Genomic DNA, 21304 nt, shown 5'->3' on the forward strand with positions numbered 1-21304 from the left:
GGTGCGGCTGTGAGGAGGGAGACAGATGTCTTCCTGCAGGTGCGGCTGTGAGGAAGGAGACAGATGTCCCCCTGCAGGTGTGTGAGGAGGGAGACAGATGACCCCTGTAGGTGTGGCTGTGAGGAGGGAGACAGGTGTTCTCCTGTCTATGCACTCTGGACAGATTCCAGAGTTTCCTAGAGGTCTGACATGCTGATAGTGACACACTCATTCTGAACCACAGCCTGGAAGGGCGAGGTAATCCCTCCCCAGCCTGCTGACACAGCCGTGTGCTCCGCTCCTATGGTGTGTAGTGGGAGCCTCTCTTCTGGCTCAGGCAGCCCGGAACCTACTCCTGCTCACTTAGAGGAACTTCCGTGTAAACTGGAAAAGCCTAGCGTGTGAACACGAGTGCTGTGTCCTCTCCCAGCCCCTCCTGATTCTTCTAAGGAGATCCCCTAATAATATCTTAGGCTATCACGGAAGTAAGTTAACTCATGCACCACCACCCTGGAGCCCCGATGCATTTCCAAGTCTGTGGCTTGGAACAGATGTTGTTTTGTGAAGGGCTTATTTGGGAATGAAAAACTACAATACCCTAAAACTTCAGTAGCGATCTTGCTTTTAAAACAGCTTTGTTGTCTTTCTTGATTATAAACAGACCACATGCTTATTGTAAGAAGTACTTGAGAAATAAATAAAAATATAAAGAAGGAAGTCACCATCCTCTGATGACCAAGATTGGGCTTTCATTGTGGCCCTCCTGGCCTGCGAATGCATAGGTGCTCACTGTCTCGTCCCCTGCCTCTCTGACCTCCCATGTCCAGTCACGCACTCAGGCGATAGTGCACTGTGTTGGAGAAAGCATGACAGGTCTGCTGGGCAGTGATCCAGAAAGTAAAAGATTGCAGCATGATAAGGGGCAGCGAGGATGACCATGCTCTTGTGTCATCGATGTGACGGCTGTTGGGGTCTTGTTCTCTAGGGACTCTGCATGTTGCCAAAGGGAAGCTGGAACCTTTGGTCGCTCTGAGTACTTTTAATACCATGTGTATACAGCTGTGTCACAGGGGTATTCAGGAGTTTGTTGGGTAAAGACCATACTGTTGTGATTGTAAGGTACCCACTTAGGAACACATCCTCCTCACAACCCTAAGTCCACATTTAGTTTCCAAAAAGAGCTATGTTGTTGTGATTTAAGATGCTGTTTAGAGCAACAAGCAATGAAATTCCCATTATAACCAGCGAAACGGGGCCCACCCCTCAGTCCTGTCTTTGAAGTGCTTCCCAGAGGGGCACATTAGCTTTCGGATGGCTGGGTTTAGAGGCGACACTGGCTCCTGGGCTTTGGGGTACATTTTCCTTCTCTCTGGCATCATTTTCTTGTGGTACCTGCAGCTGAGTGGACAGAATGTTCCTGAATCAGCTCTGGATTTCAGACTTCACTCTCTTGTCAGTATAAGTCTTTCATTCTTATTCCTTTGGATTTTTAAGCTAGTCTGGAATCTTGGTGCTCAGATGTACCAAATTTTAATTCCTATTCTTGAATTGGTACCTGTTTATTAAAATGGGAATAAATTCATACCCTGTGTTAGTAGGGAAACAAAGCAGATGTGTTCCGCAGAGCATAAGCTGTGTCTCGGGTAGTCGGTCTGGGTGTGGGACGCGTCTGAGGACGGAGGCCCAGAGTTTGCTGTTGGCTGTGCTGCTCGCTGCCTCAGCTGTTGGGATTGGTTTCTCTTTTTCCTAGGTGGACAGGCTGGAAGTCGTGAGCAAACAGTTTGTGCGTGTTATTCCTGCCCCTGGGACCTCGTCCGAGGTGAGTGCTGGGTTCAGGGCAGAGTGCTCCAGACATAGGCTTTTTTTACGTAGAGTATAGTCTTCTGTTTTTGCAGAGAAATGCCTCCCCTTGTTTCCCTATCCAACAGCAACCTGTGTTAATTGGGTGTTTGTCTTATTGACACATGTCAGTAACAGTCTTCCAGCCAGAACAGGAGGCCCTTATAAGACTATAACTGTGATTTAGTTTTGCCAAGTAACATGTCAGAACCACTAGCCAAGATTTGGAAGAAGAATGAAAAGAAAAAAGAAGGGGCAGAGGCAGGCATTAGAGTTGCTGCAGCATTTTATACTTTCATCCAGAACCTACAGCCCGTGGTTTAGTGGGGCTCTTAGCAGCATTCCCTTCAGAGCTAGACTCGGGCCTTGCTGGGTGAGGGGCTGGGGAGTGAGGCGGCGGCCGTGGGGAGGGGCAGCCTGAAGCTGCTCTTGGGCCTCCGTCTCTGCAGACGTTCGTGTGGTTTAACATCGGCAGTGTGGACATCTTTGAGCGGAATCTGACGATGGCTCAGTGGGAGCTGGGCGTTGAGCCCCACAACCAGACGGCAGTGATCTACACCACTGAGAGCGATGGGTGAGCAGCGGGCCTCCAGTCCGGGCCTCTGGTTCTGAACACAGAACAAATCAGCCTTTAATCTGTTTTGGAATGTGCTTCCTTCAAGCCTGTTACTGGCATCCACTAATATTTAGTGTTTGTAACAAACAATAAATCTGTTAGCTCTCTCTCTTTTTTTTTTCCTGGCGGTAGTGCTCCGTTATTCAGAGAATAGCATGGAGTAGCATGGGGACAGGACCCATGGGCAGTAAGAGCTGCCAGCTCTCTTTTTTTTGAAGAGAGAATCGATCAGGGAAATATTTAGCTAGGCAGCCTTAAAAATTGGCATGATGGGCCAGTAGGGCCCAGCTCTGAGGAGGCCATGCTGGGTCTGCTGGAGGCACTTCCTGGGGGCAGGGCTCATGGCACCCACAGGTTACGTCAGCAGACAGACGTGCTGGGACGAGAGCCTTCAGAGTTGGGGGAAGGCTGGGTGCTGTGTACAGACTTGGACACATTTTGAAAAGAAGCTACTCCCTTTTGTGTAGCAAAACAAAGTTTCAGAGCATTCTACTCTTCATGGTCTGAAGGTAATATTTCTGGTGTCTCCTGAGGGAACGTGACGAAGGGTTTTCTTGGATTTTCCAGCTCTTTCTTGCGAAGCCTGGTGCCCACCCTCCTCCTGGTGGGCATCCTCCTGTATGCTGCGAGGAGGGGCCCGATGGGGGCTGGGCGTGACAGGCGTGCAGGGGGCCTCTTCAGTGTTGGGGAGACGACGGCCAAGATCCTAAAGAAGAACGTCAACGTGCGATTTGCAGATGTAGCTGGTTGTGAAGAAGCCAAACTGGAGATTACAGAGTTTGTGAATTTCCTGAAGAACCCCAAGCAGTATCAGGACTTAGGAGCCAAAATTCCAAAGGTATTGATTTCAGAAAATGTGATAATGCTGAGCTCCACCCAAAGCCGGCATCACTGTGGCTCAGTGTCGACAGCTGTTGACAGCTTTGCTTTTGCAGTGACTCTGTATTTTATTAATCGTAGTAGAAAGTGGAAATAGCATTTGCAGAGTAGAACAGTGAAAATCCTCCTATCTCACTGACTTGGAACACTGCGTTATTTTTTTAACTGTGAAACTATGCAGTCATAGGAACAATATATGTCCATCTGAAGTGTGTTTATTTTTAGCTTAAAATTTTTAGCTTAAAATGTGTGTCCTTTAATGGTCTCTCCTTCATAGGCCAGCTCTTCTTTTGTGTTTGGTTCCAGTGATCAAAATTCTTTGTTAAATGTCCTGTATAACCACGTGTTGTCTATAATTTTATTTCTCTAAATTGAAGTGAGAATTTAGAAGCAATCAGTGCAGAATCTCCTATACTTTTATGACTTTTACTCTTTTAGTATTTTCTCACATACTCAGTTCAGCAGCATTTTTTTTTTTTTTTTAGCAGTTTGCCTTTATTGCTTTATTATCCAAATCCTTTGACTTAGTTTTTGGAGAAACAAGTGTTTTACTCCGTGACCCATGACCCCGCAGGTGGGACAGGTGGGCAGTGTGGGCATGGGTACAGGGGACATGGAGCCGTAGGGATTCTGGCCGCTGGGTCTGTCTGCTGGTGTCTTTTGTGTCGTGGACCTTTTGAGGGCCTGACAGAAGCCATAAATTGTTTGCCCAGAAAGTTTTGCATCTCACACAAAATTGACTCACAGAGCCTTCAGGTCATCCCCAGCCTCTGCACCAGGCCAAGAGCCCCTGTGCAGATGGTGCTCTCCACACAGACCCTCGCAGTAGCCCCATGCTGCTCCCAGCTCCTCCCTGCAGAGTAGGTGCCACTGGACAGTTTGTCCTGAGCAACAACCAAGAATCGTGAGCCTGGGGAGGAGAGGGCGGGAGGTGGTACTCCTACAGTCTGGTGGGTGGGACAGCGTGCTGATGGCTGCCCCTCGCCCCTGTTGGAGCTTTGCAGCAGCGAGTCCAGCTCTCACTCACTTTGGCTCAGCGGTTGGGTATCGCAGTGGATGCTGCTGTTTGCTTTTCAGGTTTTCTTTCAGGGGCTTACATTTCCTGGGAAAATGCCTCTGATAAACAGAGTGGGCGGAACAGTCAAGTACCCAGGAAAGGCTTCTCATCTGGAGTACTGCCCACCAGCCAGGCCTGGGCTGGAGGGAGGGGGCTCTGTCAGTCTGTGGTGTGAGGATGTCGGGGCCCACATGGCTCTCCAGCTCCTTCTGGGTGGATAGGATGACAGCTCCTAAAATGACCTGCCATGACTGTGGGCACGTGTACCCTCGGTTCCACTGCCTCCCTGTCTCAAAGGATCGGCCGTCTGTGTGACTGGCGGGGATGGAGCTTGAGACCATACACATGGTGGCCTGTGATGCGTCTGTGAACCCCACCTCCATGCTTGAGTGGATGTGGGATCCCAACGCCTTGTTGTGGGTTTGAGGTTTATGGCTCACTCCCCAACTTTATGTGAGCATTTTGTTTTTGTTGTTAAATAAGAAAACAACCCTCATGGTCTCCTTTGAGACACTAACCCACACCCTTGACTAGAAAGGGAGCCGTACGAGCCCCGCTTGAATCTCTTCAGTGTTCAGGCACGATAATGATCCATCCAACGGACACCGAAGCATGGTAGACGGGCGTGAATTGGTGATTTTTAAGCCTTAGGTCAGCACAGAAAAAGGCAAGTCACAGACAGGCCACCACAGGTGCTGGTGACCACACAGTGCGCCTTCATAGCCAAAGGCAGGCCAGCTAGTTTGTGAAGCTGGACAGGCTTCTCTGTGGCCTGAGATCTGGGGAGTGGGCTCCTGTTCTTCCTGGTGGGGTATGAATCGGGGTCACTACTTTGGAGAGCAGTTTGACAGTAGATGTTAAACTAAACATTCAGACCCTTTGATCCAGCAAGTCCTACCCTTGGGGCCTTTTTCTGAGTAACTCACCTGCTCAGCTGGTTGGGGGTATGAGGGCTTTCGTTTTCTGTATTAATGTCTATAATACTTGAGCTTTTTATAGTGAATATGCATTAATTTTATAGGCAGAAAATATTAACAGGAAAACAAACCGTGGTCTCCATGAGTGGTGCATCGTCTGATGAGGTTCTCCTTAGTCCTAGAAGTTGCCTGTTTCAGTGGAAACAGGCCTCTTTCCTCTGGGTGCTGTCTTTAAGAACCCTTTAAGAACCATCTGCCGCCTTTCTGTTCCAGGGAGCCGTGCTCACTGGTCCTGCTGGGACGGGCAAAACACTTCTTGCCAAAGCAACTGCCAGGGAGGCCAGCGTGCCTTTCATCACTGTGAACGGGTCAGAGTTCCTGGAGCTGTTTGTCGGCGTCGGGCCAGCGAGGGTAGGTGGATGTTGCTTGCTCTTGAGTAGGACAGCCCATGCTTTGTGTGGGGCCCTGGCGACAGGCACAGAGCCTGCCACAGGTGTGTGAGGGAGACTCAGGTGGCAGAACAGAGCAGGTTCTGGAGGGGAGAACTTGGGTTGATGAACTCTCATTCCCGTCTTGGTGCCTGTAACGAAATAGACTGTGGGTTCCCGTTGCAGGTCCATGACATGTTTGCAATGGCCCGAAAAAATGCGCCTTGTATCTTATTCATTGATGAGATTGATGCTATTGGCAGGAAGCATGGCCGCGGGCACCTTGGAGGCCAGAGTGAGCAGGAGAACACGCTGAACCAGATGCTCGTGGAGATGGATGGTGCGTGGATGCGCTGAGAGCTGGCCCCTCACTGACCCTCTTCCAGTTTTTTATTTCTTTAAAGAAGCTCCCTGAGTGAGAATGCCTGTTTATTCTGTTTTTAAGGAAGGCTGTTCTCCACAAACATAATAGAGAAAGCTGTGTTAGGTTAACGCAGGCCCCTGGTTCTCGACAGTAGGACGAGGGGGCTGAGGCGCTGCCCCTCACCCACCCCCCCACCCCCCCCAGCAGGAGGAAGGAATTAGCAGTGACGAGGAGTCACCTGCTTTTCTGAGGACGTGGACCTGGTGGGCCAGGGCCCCCAACTCTCTTAGCACAGGCATCGGGGCCACAGGACAGCATGGCTACAGCCCATGCTCTTTCCACTCAGAGCTGCTCTCGCTGCCCTTCCTGACCCAGAGTACCTACTTGTGCCAAGATCTCTCCTTCCTGCCAGTCAAGGCAACTCAGAGTGACTCCACTTAAGTGTGTCTGCTGGCTCTCAAGCCACCTGAGGCTCCATGAGAAGCGTCTGGGCATTGAGGCCACATTTCCAATTTGGAGGAACTTTCGCTGGACCTTTGGTGTGTCTTATCTTCACTTTGACTTCAGGACCACCCTGAGTTCGGGGATTTGCTGGGAGGACTCTCAGGACTCCACGTGTAGTCATACTCGTGACTGAGACTGACTGCAATGACAGGATCCCCAGCAAAATCAGCACAGGGAGGAGGCGCGTGGGCAGAGTCCGGCTGCAGCTTCTAGAACCCTCTCCCCATGCGCTGAGTTGCAGGATACACTTGCTTCTCCGGCATCGAGTTCTGACGACACCTGGGAGTGTAGTCGACCTGGGAAGGCTGTGGAGACCCAGCCCCCAAGGTCTTCAGTGGGGGCTGGTCACGTGGCACCCTCTGCCCAGCATGTGCCCAAAGGCCAGCCTCCTGGTGGAAGGCAGGTGCTCAGCATAAACCACCGTGTTTGCAAACAGTTTAGGCACAGGGAGCCCTCTTATCAGGGAATGGAGGGACCGTCCCCAAATCCGAGGTCCCATAGGCAGCCGAGGGGCCGCTTGTAAGCAGGCCTTTCTGAGAGTGAGCCTTTAGGCCTGTTGTGTTAGTTCTTTTCTGCACAGACCAAAACATTTCCAAAATCTTTTATTGTGTTTAGTTTCCAACAGTAATTCTAATGAGATTATCTCTGTTCTGCTGTCTGGAAGGGCTGATAGGAGAGAGCAGTCAGTGGAAAGGAGTGGGTGGAGCACTGCCACTGTCCTCCTCTCCCCCTCCCCCTCTGTTGGGCATCCCCTCCTCCGTGCAGTCCCTACCTGCCCTCATCCAGTCCAGCTCCCTGAGCCCTGCCAGGGACCTGAGTGATTGGCGGCCTCAGCAGGTGGCCACAGGCGCTGACACAGGGCAGCTCTCCCCATCCCCTGGGTCATATTATGTGGTGTCAGAGGCTAGCCAGAACCAGTAATGAATCAGGATGGGGGTCCATATCCTGAGACTGGGCCATGGGATCCCAGTTAGCTGAGGAATGTCTGGCTTCCCACCACTGGAGATGCATCTCAGCTGCAGCAGTGGACCCAGAGCCATTGGTGTGGCCTGTGAAGGGTCAGGGAGGGGCTGTCAGAGCCAGCCCTGGGTGTGAGCGTCTGCCCCACCAGAGAGTGGCTTTTGCACTGAGGTGTGGAGCGAGCAGAAGGAAAAGCAGAGCCTGTGTGGGGCTGTTTGGGGTGGGCAGTGGCCCTGGAAAGACGGGGGCAGGTGTGCAGGGGAAGGGCAGTAGGATATGCTCTCAGGACCAGGAGAAGGAGGAAAGACACCGAGGAACCCAGTGTTGCCCTGACAGACGCCAGCCTGCTGGGTCCTGTGCAGTCACAGACCCCAGGCCCTCTCAAGCTCACCTGCTTCTCTCATGTCCAGGGTTCAACTCTAGCACGAATGTCGTGGTGCTGGCTGGCACCAACCGCCCCGACATCCTCGACCTGGCCCTGATGCGGCGCGGCCGGTTTGACCGCCAGATTTATATCAGTGAGTATATCAGTTGCTTGGGCACTGGGTTTGCATCTTCAAGCCCTTGGGTTAGAAGTTTGGTAGATCATTAGCTCTGTATTCGGAGGAAATTTTGCTTGAGGTCCTGAAGCAGTTAACATAATATTTTGAAACAGTGGAGACGAGTGAGTGCTCTTGGTTGCTGCTGGTTCATGTCTCCCAGCCATCAACTTTTTGGGATAAGAGACGTGCTTGGGCCTGGGGGAATGTCACCGCAGTCCACATAGGTAGAAGTGACGTGGCACATTTCTCTTCTTCAGCGGTTATTTTTTTGTATGCTGTTATAAAAGCTTGAAGGATAGTTTAGAAGAGAAGAGTTCACTCTTCCCTGCACTCTGATGGTCAGCCGTCTTTCTCTTCCCGGCCCTTTCCTTTGTGAGAAGACGTTGATCCTGCTGGATGTCCCCTGCTGCTGGGGCAGTCCTCGTCTTGCTCACTGTCGGGGCCTGGCCCTGGGGTGGAGTTAACGTTGGCTAGATGCAGCACAGTTAGGAAAGTGTTTTAATGGGTTTGCGGGCTGAGTGTACCTGAGCTTTGGGTTATTTCCACCATTGCTCCCTGGCTCCCGTCAGATAACCGCGTGTGAGGTACCGACATGGTGGGGAAGGCGCCTGGAACCCCAGGCTGTCTGTATGCTTTTGTGAAGTGTCTGTGGGTGACCTTGCTCTGGCCGTCTGTGTTTTGCTTTCTCCGTTAGGCCCCCCTGACATCAAAGGCAGGTCCTCCATCTTCAAGGTCCACCTGCGTCCACTGAAGTTGGACAAGACCCTCAGCAAGGACACCTTGGTGAGGAAGCTGGCGGCACTGACTCCAGGCTTCACAGGTGAGTGTGGGCTGGGCCATGCTGCTGCCTGAGGGGCCATGTGTAATCCATGGGTGGTTTCTGGTCATGCCCATTGGTGCTGGCAAGTGCCCACGTTTGTCTTTAGAATCTAGAATCTGTTGAGACATACTGAGGCCTCAGGGAAGATTAGGCCCAAAGCTAATTTATACCTATTTGAACTTCTGCGTTTTGTTCTGTTTAGTCTTGATAATTGTTATTGCAGAGACCAAACTACTGTCTGAGGACAGACCTACTGCAGGGAAGAGGGAGCTGGGTTTTACAGTCTTGGGCTTAGGGTCCCAACCTGGCAGCTTCCTTTCCATCTCTCTCTTCTTTGGAAGTAAAACCCAAGCTCCTGTACTAGGAAGCTTGTTTCCCTACCAGGGTAGTTTGTATACCAGGACTTTAGGGCTTTTCCAGGGCTCCCTCTGCTCAGCAGCCCTTTTGTAAGCTTTGTGGTTAGTATGATGAGCTCTTGGCCACTGCTCCTGCTACCCTGAAGCATTCCACTGTTTAGTCTCATCCCCTCCAGCCACTGAGGCCACGATCTCCTCAGTGTCCTGCCCAGTGCTGGGCAAGGACTGGGGTCAGATCACACACAGACAAAGGAGTGTGCATTTGTCATCTGTCGGGGGATGAGTGACGAGTTCTCGCCTGAGCAGGCTGATATGTGAAGGACTTGATCTGTCTCCTTGCCAGAACATGCTTTCTGCCTTGGTTCTCTCCCCTCATGGCTTCACACGTTCACTTACACAGCGAAGTTCAGAAACTGGAATAGACCACCAGACTTTGTTTTTTCTTGACCAGCAAAATTAGAGCTTGCCCCTCAACAGTGGTGACTCAGCAGGATGACCCAGAACTCAGCAGCCTCAGCCCGTGGGTCCTGGGAGGCTGCCTCATGGACTCGCCCTCCTCCCTCAGGCTAGTCCTGTGGGTCCTGCTGTCTCCGAGGGGAGACAGACACAGTCTCTGCGAGTGTCGAGACAGCAACGATGGAGAGTGGGGCATCTGCCCTCACACAGAGAAGGGGATGTGGAATTCTTGGAGTAAAAGAACTGTTGACACATTTTCAAAAGCCACAGAAATAACCGCTGACTGTGGAGCTGTGATGGCTCTTTGACTCTTGAGCCCTCCTCTCTCCACATTGCTGCAGGACCCTGAGGGGGATGCAGCCCTTTTAAACCGGGTGTTTTTTGGAAACCTGACACTTAAAATTCTCTTTTTTCATCTGTGCTCGTTCTTTGCACTACAATGTATTAATAAAAATTAAAGAAAAAGGGCATTTTAGAAGTTGGCTAATGGCTCAACAAAAAATTACAATGCATGCGAAAAACAAATATAAGTCATTCACAGGAAAAAAAATGGACAGAAACTGTCCCTGAGGTAGCAGAGACTTTGGGTTCACTAGACAGAGATTTAAGTGAACTGTCTTAAATATGCATGCCCCAAGAGCTGAAGGAAACCAGAGAACTACTGTCTCGACAAATAGAGAATATTAGTAAAGAAATAGAAATTATAAGAAGTAAACAAATAGGAATTGTGGAGCAGAAAAGTACTGTCATTGAAATGAAACATTCACTAGAGGGGTTCAACAGCAGCTTTGAGCAGACAGAAGAAAGAATCAGCTTGAAGTGCATGAAGTGATGCAGTCGGAGTAGCAGGAAGAGAAAACAATGAAGGAAAGTGAACAGAGCCTAGGGACACGCAGGACACCACCACCTGGACCAACATACATGTTGTGGGTGTCCCAGAGCAAAAAGAGGGTGGAACAGAGAATAGACGAAGAAAGAGTAGTTCAGAACTGCCCCAATTGCATAAAAGACATGAATCTACACATCCAGGAAGTCTGTGGACTCCAAGGAGGGGTAAACTCAGAGAGATCCACACTGAGACACGTTACAGTCCCACTGTCAGAACCAGAAGCAAAGACAGAAAGGGACACTTCATGTCTGAGGGAGCTTCAATTAGCTCAGCAGCTGCTTCCTCAATAGAAGCCGTGGAGGGGCCGGCCTGGGGCCAAGTGGGTAAGTTCGCGCGCTCCGCTTCGGCGGCCCAGGGTTTCACTGGTTCAGATCCTGGGCACAGACATGGCACCACTCATCAGGCCATGCTGAGGCAGCGTCCCACATGCCACAACTAGAAGGACTCACAACTAAAAATACACAACTATGTACTGGGGGGATTTGGGGAGAAAAAGCAGAAAGGAAAAAAAAAAAACCATGGAGGCCAAAAGGCAGTGGGATGACAAAGTCAAGGTGCTAAAAGAAAAACGCAACCGGCAGTTCTGTATCTGGCAAAAACCATCCTGTAGGAATAAAGGAAAAATTAAGACATTCTCACATTTAAAGTTGAGGGGCTGGCCCTGTGGCCAAGTGGTTAAAGTTCCTTATGCTCTGCTTCGGGGGCCTGGGTTCACAGGATCGGATCCTGGGCGCAGACCTAGTCCACTCATCAGCCACGCTGTGACGGCGTCCCACATACAAACTGCGAGGAATGGCATCAGATGTTAGCTCAGGGTAAATCTTCCTCACCAAAAAAAAAACCCAAAAGAAAACGTTGAGGGGGGGTTTATTACATTAAGACCTGTCCTACGAGAAATGTTAAAGGGAGTCCTTCAAGCGTGAAATGAAAGGACACTAGCCAGTAACTTGAAGTCACATGAGGAACCAAAGAACATTGTGGCGATGCCTACACAGGTAAATATAAAGGCCAGTATTACTGTATTTTTGGTTTGTAACTCCTTTTTTTCCCCTATATGGTTTAAAAGAAAAGTGCGTAAAACAATATGCGATGTAAAAAGATGTAACCTGTGACATTAACAACATGAAGATGGAGGGAGGTGCACAGCAACAGAGAGTTTGTGTAATTATTAAAGCCAGAAATGGAAAAGCTGATCTTAAAATTCATGAGAATGGCAAGGGGCTTCAATAACTAAAACAATCTTGTAAAGGAACAGCAGAGGCGGAGGACTCGCACTTCCCCATTTCGAAGCTTACTGCAAAGCTCCAGTAAACAAAACAGGCACACGGGCACAAGGACAGACAGACCAGTGGGATGGAGTGGAGTATCTGGTTGGAAGCCTGTCCATCTTTGGTCACTTGTTTTTTGTCAAGGATGTGCAGACCATTTAATGAGGAAAGAACGTCTCAACAAATGGTGTTGCGACAACTGGACCTCCACATGCGGAAGACTGGACCCTTACACCATATACAAAAGGTAAAGTGGATGAAAGACCTAAATTTAAGAGCTGTAACTATAAAGCTCTTAGGAAAAAACATGGGAGGAAATCTTCATTACCTTGGTTTTGGCAGTGATTTCTTAAATATGATGCCAGAAGCACAAGCAACAAATGAAAAACTAAATTGCGCTCCTTCAAAATTAAAATCTTTTGTGTATCAAAGGACATTATCAAGAGAGTGAAAAGACGACTTATAGAATGGAAGAAAATGTTTGGAAATCATGCATCTTGTAAGGGTTTAGCATCCGGAATATATAAAGAACTTTTACAACTCAACAACAAAAAGAACCCAATTTATAAATGGGCAAAGGATTTGAATAGACATTTTTCCGAAGAAGATACACAAATGGCCAAAAAGCACATGAAAAGATGCTGAGTATTATTAGCCATTAGGAAAATGCAATCAAAACCACAGTGAAATACCATGTCACACCCACCAGGATGGCAATAAAAGACAGACAACACGAGGAGTAGGTACAGGATGTAGAGAAATAGGAACCTTCATAGATCGCTGGCGGGAATATAAAATAGTGCAGTTGTGGAAATCAGTTTGGTGGTTTTTCAAAAAGTAAAATCCAGAGTTACCATATGACCCAGCAGTTCCACTCCTAGGTAGCTACCCAAAAGAATTGAAAACGAGTCCATACAGAGACTTGTATGTGAATGTCCATAGCAGCAGCATTTATAATAGCCAAAAGGTGGAAACAACCCACACGTCCATGACGGATAAATGAAAGGTGTGTTATGTGTAATAGAATATCATTCAGCCGTGAAAAGACATGAAGTACTGGTGCATCCTACAGTATGGATGCATCTCGCAATATCATGCCAAGTGAAGAAAGAAGTCACAAAAGGCCACATACTGTGTGACCCGTTCACACGGAGTGTCCAGGACAGGCGAATCCACGGAGCCAGAAAGAGATCAGTGGTGGGCTGGGGGCGGGCATGGGAATGACTGGAAGGAGCACCGGGTGTCTTATGTGGATAATGGAAATGTCTGAGATGAGATTAGGGCGATAGTCAGTCAATGTGATAAATTTACTGAAAGTCTTTGAAGTATACACTTAAAATGGGTGGATTTTATGTTAGATGAATTATACCTCAATAAGTTGTTGAAGAAAAACTGGCTGGAACCCTGGTGACTGACACGGCCCTTGCGTCTCCCTTGAGCCCTGGCCCTGGCTCAGCTCTGGGTGCTCTGCAGGAGACTTTCCTGTGGTGACGGCCCTGGAGCACCGACGTCAGCTGGTTTCTGCTTTCCGGGGTCAGGTGCTGACATTTCTAACGTTTGCAATGAAGCAGCCCTGATCGCCGCCTGCCACCTGAGTCTCTCTGTTCAGGAGAAGCACTTCGAGCAGGCCATCGAGAGGGTCATTGGAGGTGAGCCGGGCAGCCCTGGGGGGTGTGTCCCGCTCTGGCCTTCCTGTGGCAGGCGCACCCTGGGGCCCAGCCTCACTTAAGTGCACAGGAGCCGTGGACAGTTTTCCAAATCAAAGTTGGGCTTAGGATCTGACAGCGGCTGTCATACCCCTTCTGGAGTTAGGTTTAGAATCCCAAAGAGAGCGGACCTCCAGGGCACGGGATTGTCCCTGCTTTGAATGCTGACTGGACAAGAGGAGGGTTTCCCGGGAGCGTCGTCCTGCTGGGGCAGTGCCTGTGCCTCAGTGTGGGGGCCGCCTGTCAGGTCTCCTGTCTTCAGCCAGCAGCTCGGGAAACTAGTCAGCGATGGGTAAGGGTCTCCCAGTGCCTTGCTGGGACAGAGGCCAGGGAGACGTCCATGTGACCAGCAGCTGTCCTTCATGGTCCAGCCCCACAGCTGTGAGAACTGATGTTAGCCCAGCAGCAGGTTGCAGCGCATCTGTTTTTTTATTGAAGTGTGACAAGCACAGGAAAGTGCCCCGAGTGTTACCTAGCCCACGGCAGTCCCCACGGCCTCTGGAGGGTTGATCAGTTGGAGCTGGGCTCATCACCAGTTGTCTGTGGCTCTTCTGTGTCCTCCCTGCCTGTGAGCTGGGTTGTGGGAGGGCATTGAGAATCACTCCTCTCTCTCCATGCTTCTGGCGTCACTTCTAGTCAAGCCGTAGAAAGTAGCCAGTCCTTTTGGCTAAAAATGGGCCTTCTAAAGTGGTCCGCTGCATGCAGGCTGCATGGGGGAGGCCTTCTTCAGAGCTGGGGCGGCGGGGTTTCCGCGGTACAGAAGGCAGCAGTGTCCGGCGTGGAAGGGCCTGGGGGCATGTGTGGGGGCAGATAAGCCGTGGGTCTGTCCTGGCTGAGCAGAGGCTCTGACCAGTCCCCGGCCCCCCCTGAGTGGAGAGCGGGGACTTGGCGCCCTCTCCCCAGCTGTCCTGGGAATGGGATTTGTAGGCCTTGAGAAGAAGACGCAGGTCCTGCAGCCCAGCGAGAAGGCGACCGTGGCCTACCATGAGGCTGGACACGCGGTGGTGGGCTGGTTCCTGGAGCATGCGGACCCCCTGCTGAAGGTTAGTCTCTCGTCACCCAGTGTGTCTGTGCTGGGGCTCGGGGCCTCCTCCCTTCCCAGCTCGTCCCTCGTTCTGTGGACCTGGGTGTTCACCCCACCTGGGTGGCTGGCTGTGTGTGGGGTCTGTGGTCATGTGGGCACCGTACATTCAAGGTGGTGGCTGTTTTAGTTTTCAAGGAATGTAATGGTCTGGAATTTGTCAAAAGATTCTTTGGGGGGCTGGCCTGGTGGCGCAGTGGGGTGTTAGCTCAGGGCCAATCTTCCTTACCAAAGGGGGGAAGAAGATTCTTTAGGGGGTGGGAAGGCAGAGAGGATGTCTGAATGCAGGCACTTGACACCCTAGAGGTTTGCTGCTAAACTCGCCTCGCTCCTAAGCTTTGGCCCTGAAGGTGCGGCTCCTCTGGAACTTCCTTGAGGGGCAGGACAGAGGTGGTTTCCACGTTAACCCTGGGGGTGGCCCCTGGTGGTGGTGGGCCCAGGGGTTTTCTCTCTTCCCACAGTATTGTGGAGAGACTGACGGTCAGAGCTGGGCAACGTTGGCCTGGGGTGCTCCAGGGTGGCCCCTGAAGGGGCAGGCTCTGCTCAGGGAGTGACGAGGGCCCGCCTGCCATGCCTTGCAGGTGTCCATCATCCCCCGGGGTGAGGGGCTGGGCTATGTCCAGTGCTTGCCCAGGGAGCAGCACCTGTACACGCGGGAACAGCTCCTGGACCGCGTGTGTGTGATGCTGGGGGGCAGGGTGGCCGAGCAGGTCTTCTTTGGGCAGATCACCACGGGGGCCCAGGACGACTTGAGGAAGGTCACCCAGAGTGCCTACGCCCAGGTAAAGGGCAGCGACCCCGGAGGGGCTCTTCGGAGCCTCGCCCAGCCAGGCTCACCCTCGGCTCCTCGCTCACTTCCAGGTAGTGCAGTTTGGGATGAGCGAAAAGCTAGGCCAGGTGTCCTTCGACCTTCCCCGGCAAGGTGAGATGCTGGTGGAGAGACCGTACAGTGAGGCCACTGCCCAGCTCATTGACGAGGAGGTCCGGTGCCTCATCAGCTCTGCCTACGAGCGGACCCTGGACCTGCTGATGCGGTGCCGGGACCGGGTGGACAAGGCGAGTCAGGCCGGGTATAGGGCCGGGCCCCGTCCCCGTGAGATGCTCAGGTTTGGGGCCTGCCTTTGGCGGTGCCCACTGTCCTGGAGTGGCTGAGTGGACTTGTTCAGGATAGCCTGATGGGCAGCTGTGATTTCCAGGTGGGCAAGCGGCTGCTGGAGAAGGAGGTGCTGGAGAAGCCCGACATGGTGGAGCTGCTGGGCCCCCGGCCCTTCGCGGAGAAGTCCACCTATGAAGAGTTTGTGGAAGGCACCGGCAGCCTAGAGGAGGACACGTCCCTTCCCGAGCGGCTGAAGGGCTGGAACTGGGGACAGGAGGAGGGGAGCACGGAGCATTGAATGCAGGAGAGCCCAACTTAGCCAGTCTACCTCTGGGAGCAGTGGCTGGAATTACCAGAAAACACATTAAAACACGTGATAACTGCAGATGGGCGTTTTAGATGAGGGCACTCTGACCCCGCAGTGATCCCGCTCCCAGAATATGGCCTTCCCCTGTGACAGGAGCTGGGACCCTGTTCCTAGAGGACAGGGGCCCAAGTCAGGGGAGGGCAGCGAGCCGTAACTCACCTGCCACCCCAGGAGCAGAGGGCGTTGTGTCTTCCTGGAGACCGCGAGTGTTGGACCCCTGTGGGCCTCTGACAGGATGGGTGGTGGTCGCATGTGGTGGGGACAGTGCCTCGTGGAGAAGTGTTAAGTGCTGGTCACTGTAATTGCCTCAAGGAGAGGAGGCTTCTGGCTCAGGCCAGAATTGCTCAGGGTTTGGTGAGGCGGCAGAATTAAGAAAAGGAAATTATGAGCCAATTATCAAGGAAAAGTTTAGTTTTTAAAATAGCCATTTGGGTGGAAGGCCTGTCAGTCTTTATGGAGGAAACTCAACACTTCCCAGAGGGGTGTGGTTACGGGAGGATGGTGAGGCCTTGGGGGCCCGAGTCCCCCAGCACCTAGGCTGAGTGTGAGGGAGGCAGTTTCTCAGAACCCAGCACCCAGGGGCTGGCCCCGTGGCCGAGGGGTTAAGTTCGCGCGCTCTGCTTCAGTGGCCCAGGGTTCCCCTGGTTCGGATCCTGGGCATGGACATAGCACTGCTCATTAGGCCATGCTGAGGCGGCGTCCCACATGCCACAAGCAGAGGCACTCACAGTAGAATATACAACTCTGTACTGGCGGGCTTTGGGGAGAAGAAGACAAAAAAGATTAGCAACAGATGTTAGCTCAGGTGCCAGTCTTTAAAAGGAAAAACCAGCATCCATCCTTGGCGGGGGCCTGAGCAACAGAATGTGTCTGGATTCATCCCCTTCGGTAACCGGTGGGCCTATTACCCTTTTAGGATCACGAGAGAGGCTCTGGGCCTTATGTGGGGGTGCTGCTGTCACCACCTGTTAACCCTCTTTCTGGTGTCAGGCAGCTGCCAGACGAGGGGAGAGCCAGTCGTAGGTGGAGAGCCCTAGGTCTGATGCTCGGGCCCAGCGCCCTGGGAGGCAGAGTCAGGACGGGGAACCTGGTTAGTGGAGGGGTCCCAGCGCACGCCTGCCCCCTGGAGTTGTCAGAATCGTGACATTCACGGGGCATCAGCTGCTGCCTTCGTGTGGGTGGGCAATGTCTGGGTCACCTGGTAACCCTCTGCTCGCCTGACTGCTGCTCAAGACATCCTGGGGTGACTGGCTGTGGGGGGCAGGGAGTGGCCTCTTTCCATGACGCACCTGCCCACTGCTCTTGGCCCGGCTAAGACCAGACACTGGGACTTGGTCTTAAATTTTCCAAATCGTTTGTTATGTTTGCCTCAAAAATATAATTTCCAACTTGGAACAAGCACTTTCAACTTCTCTTGTTTGTAAAATGTGCATTATTGAATTTTTTTAAATCTCCAGGGGGCCAGCCTGGTGGGGCAGCAGCAAAGTTCCCACATTCTGCTTTGGCAGCCTGGGGTTAGTGGGTTCAGATTCCGGGTGCGGACCTATGCACCACTTGGCAAAGCCATGCTGTGGGAGGCATCCCACGTATAAAGTAGAGGAAGATGGGCACGGATGTTAACTCAGGGCCAGTCTTCCTCAGCAAAAAGAGGAGGATTGGCAGCAGATGTTAGCTCAGGGCTAATCTTCCTCACCAAAACAAACAAACAAATTCAGGGCTCACTGTGTAATGCAGCTTCCACCAGATTCAGCCTCCGTTAGCTGAGTGGTTTGGGGGTCCTGCCAGGGTCCTGTCTGGGTGCTCCCCTCAATCCTAGGGAGGCGCTGTGGCATCCAGAGCCACCTGGGCACCCATTCCCCAGCTTCAGGTCGGTTCCTGGGCCCACGGATGGAGGAGACCTGGCTGAGAATCTTCTGTCAGGGAGGCTGGGGACCCACCTGCATGGTGCCCAGTGTCTGTTCTCTGGGCCCGTCTCACAGGTGGTTAAAATGGTTGGGGTTGGGCCTTGGCCTTGGCCTTCTGCTCGCAGAGGGGCCCTGCTTGCTGGCTGCCTCCCTGTGAGAAGCCTGTTGTCCTCGCTGGGAGACTCACCAGGGAACCTTGTTCCGCTTCCAGCTTGGGCTTGTGTGGGGGCAGGATCTTCACCTAATGACCAGACGACCAGGGCACTTGTCCCTGAAGTGTGACCCAGATAAGCAGCCCGGAGGCAGCAAGGCTGAGCCCCTAGTGGCTGCAGCTGGAGAAAGACCTGGAGCATGAGCGTTGCTCCTCGAGCGTCAGCCCCGCCCCCAGCATGCGCCCCTGAGCGCTGGGGTCAGCTGAAAGGAAGAGACCTGGTGAGGCCTTGGGGTGGGTGATGTTTTAATCCCACTTTTTGTCAACGAGCTCTGCGGAAGCTGCAGCAAGAAGGATGGAAATTGGGCAGGAAGACCCGGTTGGTGGGGTGGGATCGGTTTTAAGAGGAATTCTCGGTCGCGTCTGGTCTGCATCTGCATGGTGCTGCTCATCGTGCGTGGAGGGCGTGGGCGGTGTCCCCCAGGCCCCGCGCGGAAGGCAAACTCCTGCGTTTCTGAGGCCCATTTTCCTGGCAGGGACTTGCCTGTAGCTGCACGCAGTGGGTCCAGCACATGCCCAGCGCATCCACAGAAGAGCCCGGCTTCCTTCCCCAGAAACGTTCCAGTGGGGGATGGGTCAGGGCAGGTTGGCGTGGGGACAGAGAGCAAGCTTACACGTGTATTTTAAAACCATTCTTGGACTCGCTGGCAGACCAGAAGCCTATTCTATCCCTTAGCACGTAGGCAGCAGCATTGGGAATAGCCGAGCCTGGTGCCCCTGAATTGGGGGCCGGGGGCTGTGCACAGGTCCCCTCACATCCCCGCCCACCTCAGGCTGCTCCACCCCAGGCCAGGAGGCTGGCTGGGGACTCAGACCCACGGGGGTGCGTGCTGGACTGTGGGGATGTCACAGGCTAAGGTGAACCCCTGCCCAGCAGTCGGAGGCAGTGGTGCCATATTTGGTGTTCTGAGCTAGGGGAGTGGGCCCTGCTGTCGCAGAGACCAGGAGAGGCAGGGTTTTAGGGCCTGGGGAGGGGACCCTGGTGCTGACATTGCTCCCTGGGCTGCAGGAAGGGGACATGATTGAAATCAAGGTGGCAATTTTAAGGACCCGCCCACCCACATACTTGGCTGGACAGCAGAGCATCCCATGGGCTGGAGCTCGGTGTGGCCATTCACAGACTAGAACCCCAAAACCCCCAGGGGCTTTGCAGAGCAGCTCTTGCTGGCTCAGGTCCCCCCACACCCAGAACCCACTCAGGAATCTTGTGACAGACGAGAGCACCAGTCCTGCAGAAAGAAGTTTCCAGAAGGCCCAGGCCACTCCCATCTCATCCCCGGCTGTTGTGGTCCCTGATCCAGGGACCAGGAAGGAGCTGGACGTAAGGCCACTGGACTGTGCTTGTGCTGGGGTGCCCCGAGACCCCGGCCCGGAGCCACGTGGGGCGGGCAGAGTGTCCATGGGGCCACGACTGTCCAGGTCTTCCCACGCGGCCCTGGGGCCAGCCCCCTAGTCCTCCTTGGGCCTCTCCACGGTGAGAAACGTGTCCACAATTCCCGGCTGCCGCTCGGCGTCACTGACGGGCTGCTTCTCGCGGTTCTGCTCGGCCCTGGTGCGCGTCCAGGAGGGGGAGCGCAGACAGCCGGCCCGGGGCAGCGGGTGCAGGCCTGGCGGGAACACGAGGGTAGGGGTCAGTGAGTCTGGGGTCCCCTGTATGTGCCTCCATCGTGGGGTTCGGCTGCATACTGGGGTCCTCTGGATGCTTATAAAACACCCAGGTGCTGGGCCACCAGCAATGCAGATGTGTGGGTCCGGGTGTGGCCTGCCCGGAGCAGCCGACCACCCCCCCGCCGTCCCAGGGAGCAGGCTCTGCAGGGTTGGGGTCTGAGCCCCCGACCCACCCCTCCACCTCCTGCCTGCGTGAGGTGTGAGCAGGGAGGGAGGAAGGCCGCTGGGCCCCCACTGGCTGCCTTGCTGTCTCTGAGGCCTTCAGGGTCTTGGGCTAAGGGCAACGCTTCCCTGAGAACTGAAAGGGAAACCAAGTCAGGGCTGAGCTGAGGCGGGGCCAGGCAAATGCCACCCTCTTTGTGCTGGGCCTAACTTGCGATTAAATTCACATGTAGTAAATTCTACCTTTGGTGGGACTGTGGCCTTGACCTTTGTTGGTGTTTGAAAATTAGAATTGAGGGGTAGCTTTAACAGGAGGAAAATTCCTTAAAATTGGGCAAATAGATAAGTAAAATGCAAAAATGTTGCATGAAATGGTGCAGTGGTGATAAATACTTAAACACACACTTGAGAGAAAATTATTTTCAAAAAAAGAGGTTTGCAAGAAGCAATGTCCAGGGCTGGAGGGGTCTTCAGCCCCAGACCTCCCCACACTGCCCGCTGAGCCCCAACACCAGCCCCACCTGCCGGTGACTCGCTGGTCAGGTTCTCGTCGTCCGAGTCAGCGAAGACCTCGGCGAGCTCCTGGTCGGACATGTCAGTCAGCTCGGTGAGGTCCAGGAGGTCAAAGTGCACCTCCAGAGAGGAGACGCTGCTCAGGGGCTCTGGGGGCAGAGGGGGCTGGTCACTGGCACAGTCCCTCCACCAAGAGCCCCCCAGGAGGCCCAGTGAGGAACCAGAACTCTGGGTAAAGCCCAGCCAGGTCAGGATAGGTGGGGCGGACCCAGATCCCACCGTCTGCTCTCCACACTCAAGACTAAATGCCTTCTGGGGTCCCCTGTTCCACAGATGGTGCAGCCAAGGCCCCACCCCCACAACCAAAAGGGTGTGTAGACAGGGCCCCCCTCAATTTCCCAGGGGAGCTCTTGGGTCCCCATGGAGAGTGCTGGGCAGGTCGGCCATACTCACGCCTCCTCTCTGTGACCTGCAGGAGCCCTGGTGCCGGTATTGGGATGCCCACCTCCTCCTCGGCCACAGGCGAGTGCCCGCTGTCCCCTGGTCCGTGGGCCGGGGTGCCCAGGGCAGCCTGTGGCACCTCAACCTCCTTAACTATTTCTGCAAAAAGACAGAAGTTGTTAACCTGAGAGGAGACATGGGGGCTCCTCCCCAGGAAGAGATGTGGAAGCTCCCACACCCCCAGGAGGAGACACGGGGCTCCTCCCCAGGAAGAGACGTGG

The 21304-nt window shown here is 53.2% G+C and overlaps 3 protein-coding genes across 8 annotated transcripts in view; 2 read left to right on the forward strand and 1 right to left on the reverse strand.

Annotated features, from left to right (window-relative positions):
* GAS8 (growth arrest specific 8) overlaps window positions 1–21304 on the forward strand; it is a 59698-nt gene that overhangs the window by 11071 nt on the left and 27323 nt on the right. For 4 of the 6 annotated variants that reach the window (XR_006891432.1, XM_046680719.1, XM_046680720.1 and 1 more), the window contains exons 4-12: window positions 1730–1798; window positions 2268–2392; window positions 3002–3272; window positions 5561–5698; window positions 5902–6055; window positions 7954–8061; window positions 8780–8905; window positions 13413–13523; window positions 14508–14623. Coding sequence is in view for 5 of the 6 variants with exons in the window: in XM_046680719.1 (XP_046536675.1) it covers window positions 1730–1798; window positions 2268–2392; window positions 3002–3272; window positions 5561–5698; window positions 5902–6055; window positions 7954–8061; window positions 8780–8905; window positions 13413–13523; window positions 14508–14623 (1218 nt within the window). In the remaining variant the exon portion in view is untranslated. Of the gene's footprint in view, window positions 1–1729; window positions 1799–2267; window positions 2393–3001; window positions 3273–5560; window positions 5699–5901; window positions 6056–7953; window positions 8062–8779; window positions 8906–13412; window positions 13524–14507; window positions 14624–21304 lie in introns of those variants that run through there. The other 2 variants (XM_046680723.1, XM_046680722.1) reach the window with 2 other exon arrangements.
* On the forward strand, window positions 14630–16395 carry LOC124249618 (AFG3-like protein 1). Its single transcript, XM_046680732.1, has 3 exons — window positions 14630–15443; window positions 15523–15717; window positions 15858–16395. Exons 1-3 carry the CDS (start codon window positions 15345–15347, stop codon window positions 16053–16055), a joined length of 492 nt encoding a protein of 163 aa, XP_046536688.1. The 5' UTR covers window positions 14630–15344; the 3' UTR covers window positions 16056–16395.
* Window positions 17803–21304, reverse strand: part of DBNDD1 (dysbindin domain containing 1) — a 10657-nt gene continuing 7155 nt past the window's right edge. The window contains exons 2-4 of the mRNA XM_046680731.1: window positions 21036–21182; window positions 20591–20731; window positions 17803–19846 (exon numbers count right to left, since the gene is read on the reverse strand). Of these exons, the coding sequence (XP_046536687.1) occupies window positions 19689–19846; window positions 20591–20731; window positions 21036–21182 (446 nt within the window). The 3' untranslated portion in view covers window positions 17803–19688. The remainder of the gene's footprint in view (window positions 19847–20590; window positions 20732–21035; window positions 21183–21304) is intronic.

The sequence above is a fragment of the Equus quagga genome, chromosome 13 (assembly GCF_021613505.1).
Source record: "Equus quagga isolate Etosha38 chromosome 13, UCLA_HA_Equagga_1.0, whole genome shotgun sequence".
NCBI lineage: Eukaryota > Metazoa > Chordata > Mammalia > Perissodactyla > Equidae > Equus > Equus quagga.

Bases quoted from the DNA above. Each gene is read 5' to 3' on its own strand.
- LOC124249618 (XM_046680732.1), top strand. From the start codon at position 15,345: ATGCTGGGGGGCAGGGTGGCCGAGCAGGTCTTCTTTGGGCAGATCACC. The intron at 15,444-15,522 runs GTAAAGGGCAGC...GCTCACTTCCAG, and splicing joins CCCAGAGTGCCTACGCCCAG to GTAGTGCAGTTTGGGATGAG. The intron at 15,718-15,857 runs GCGAGTCAGGCC...TGTGATTTCCAG, and splicing joins GCCGGGACCGGGTGGACAAG to GTGGGCAAGCGGCTGCTGGA.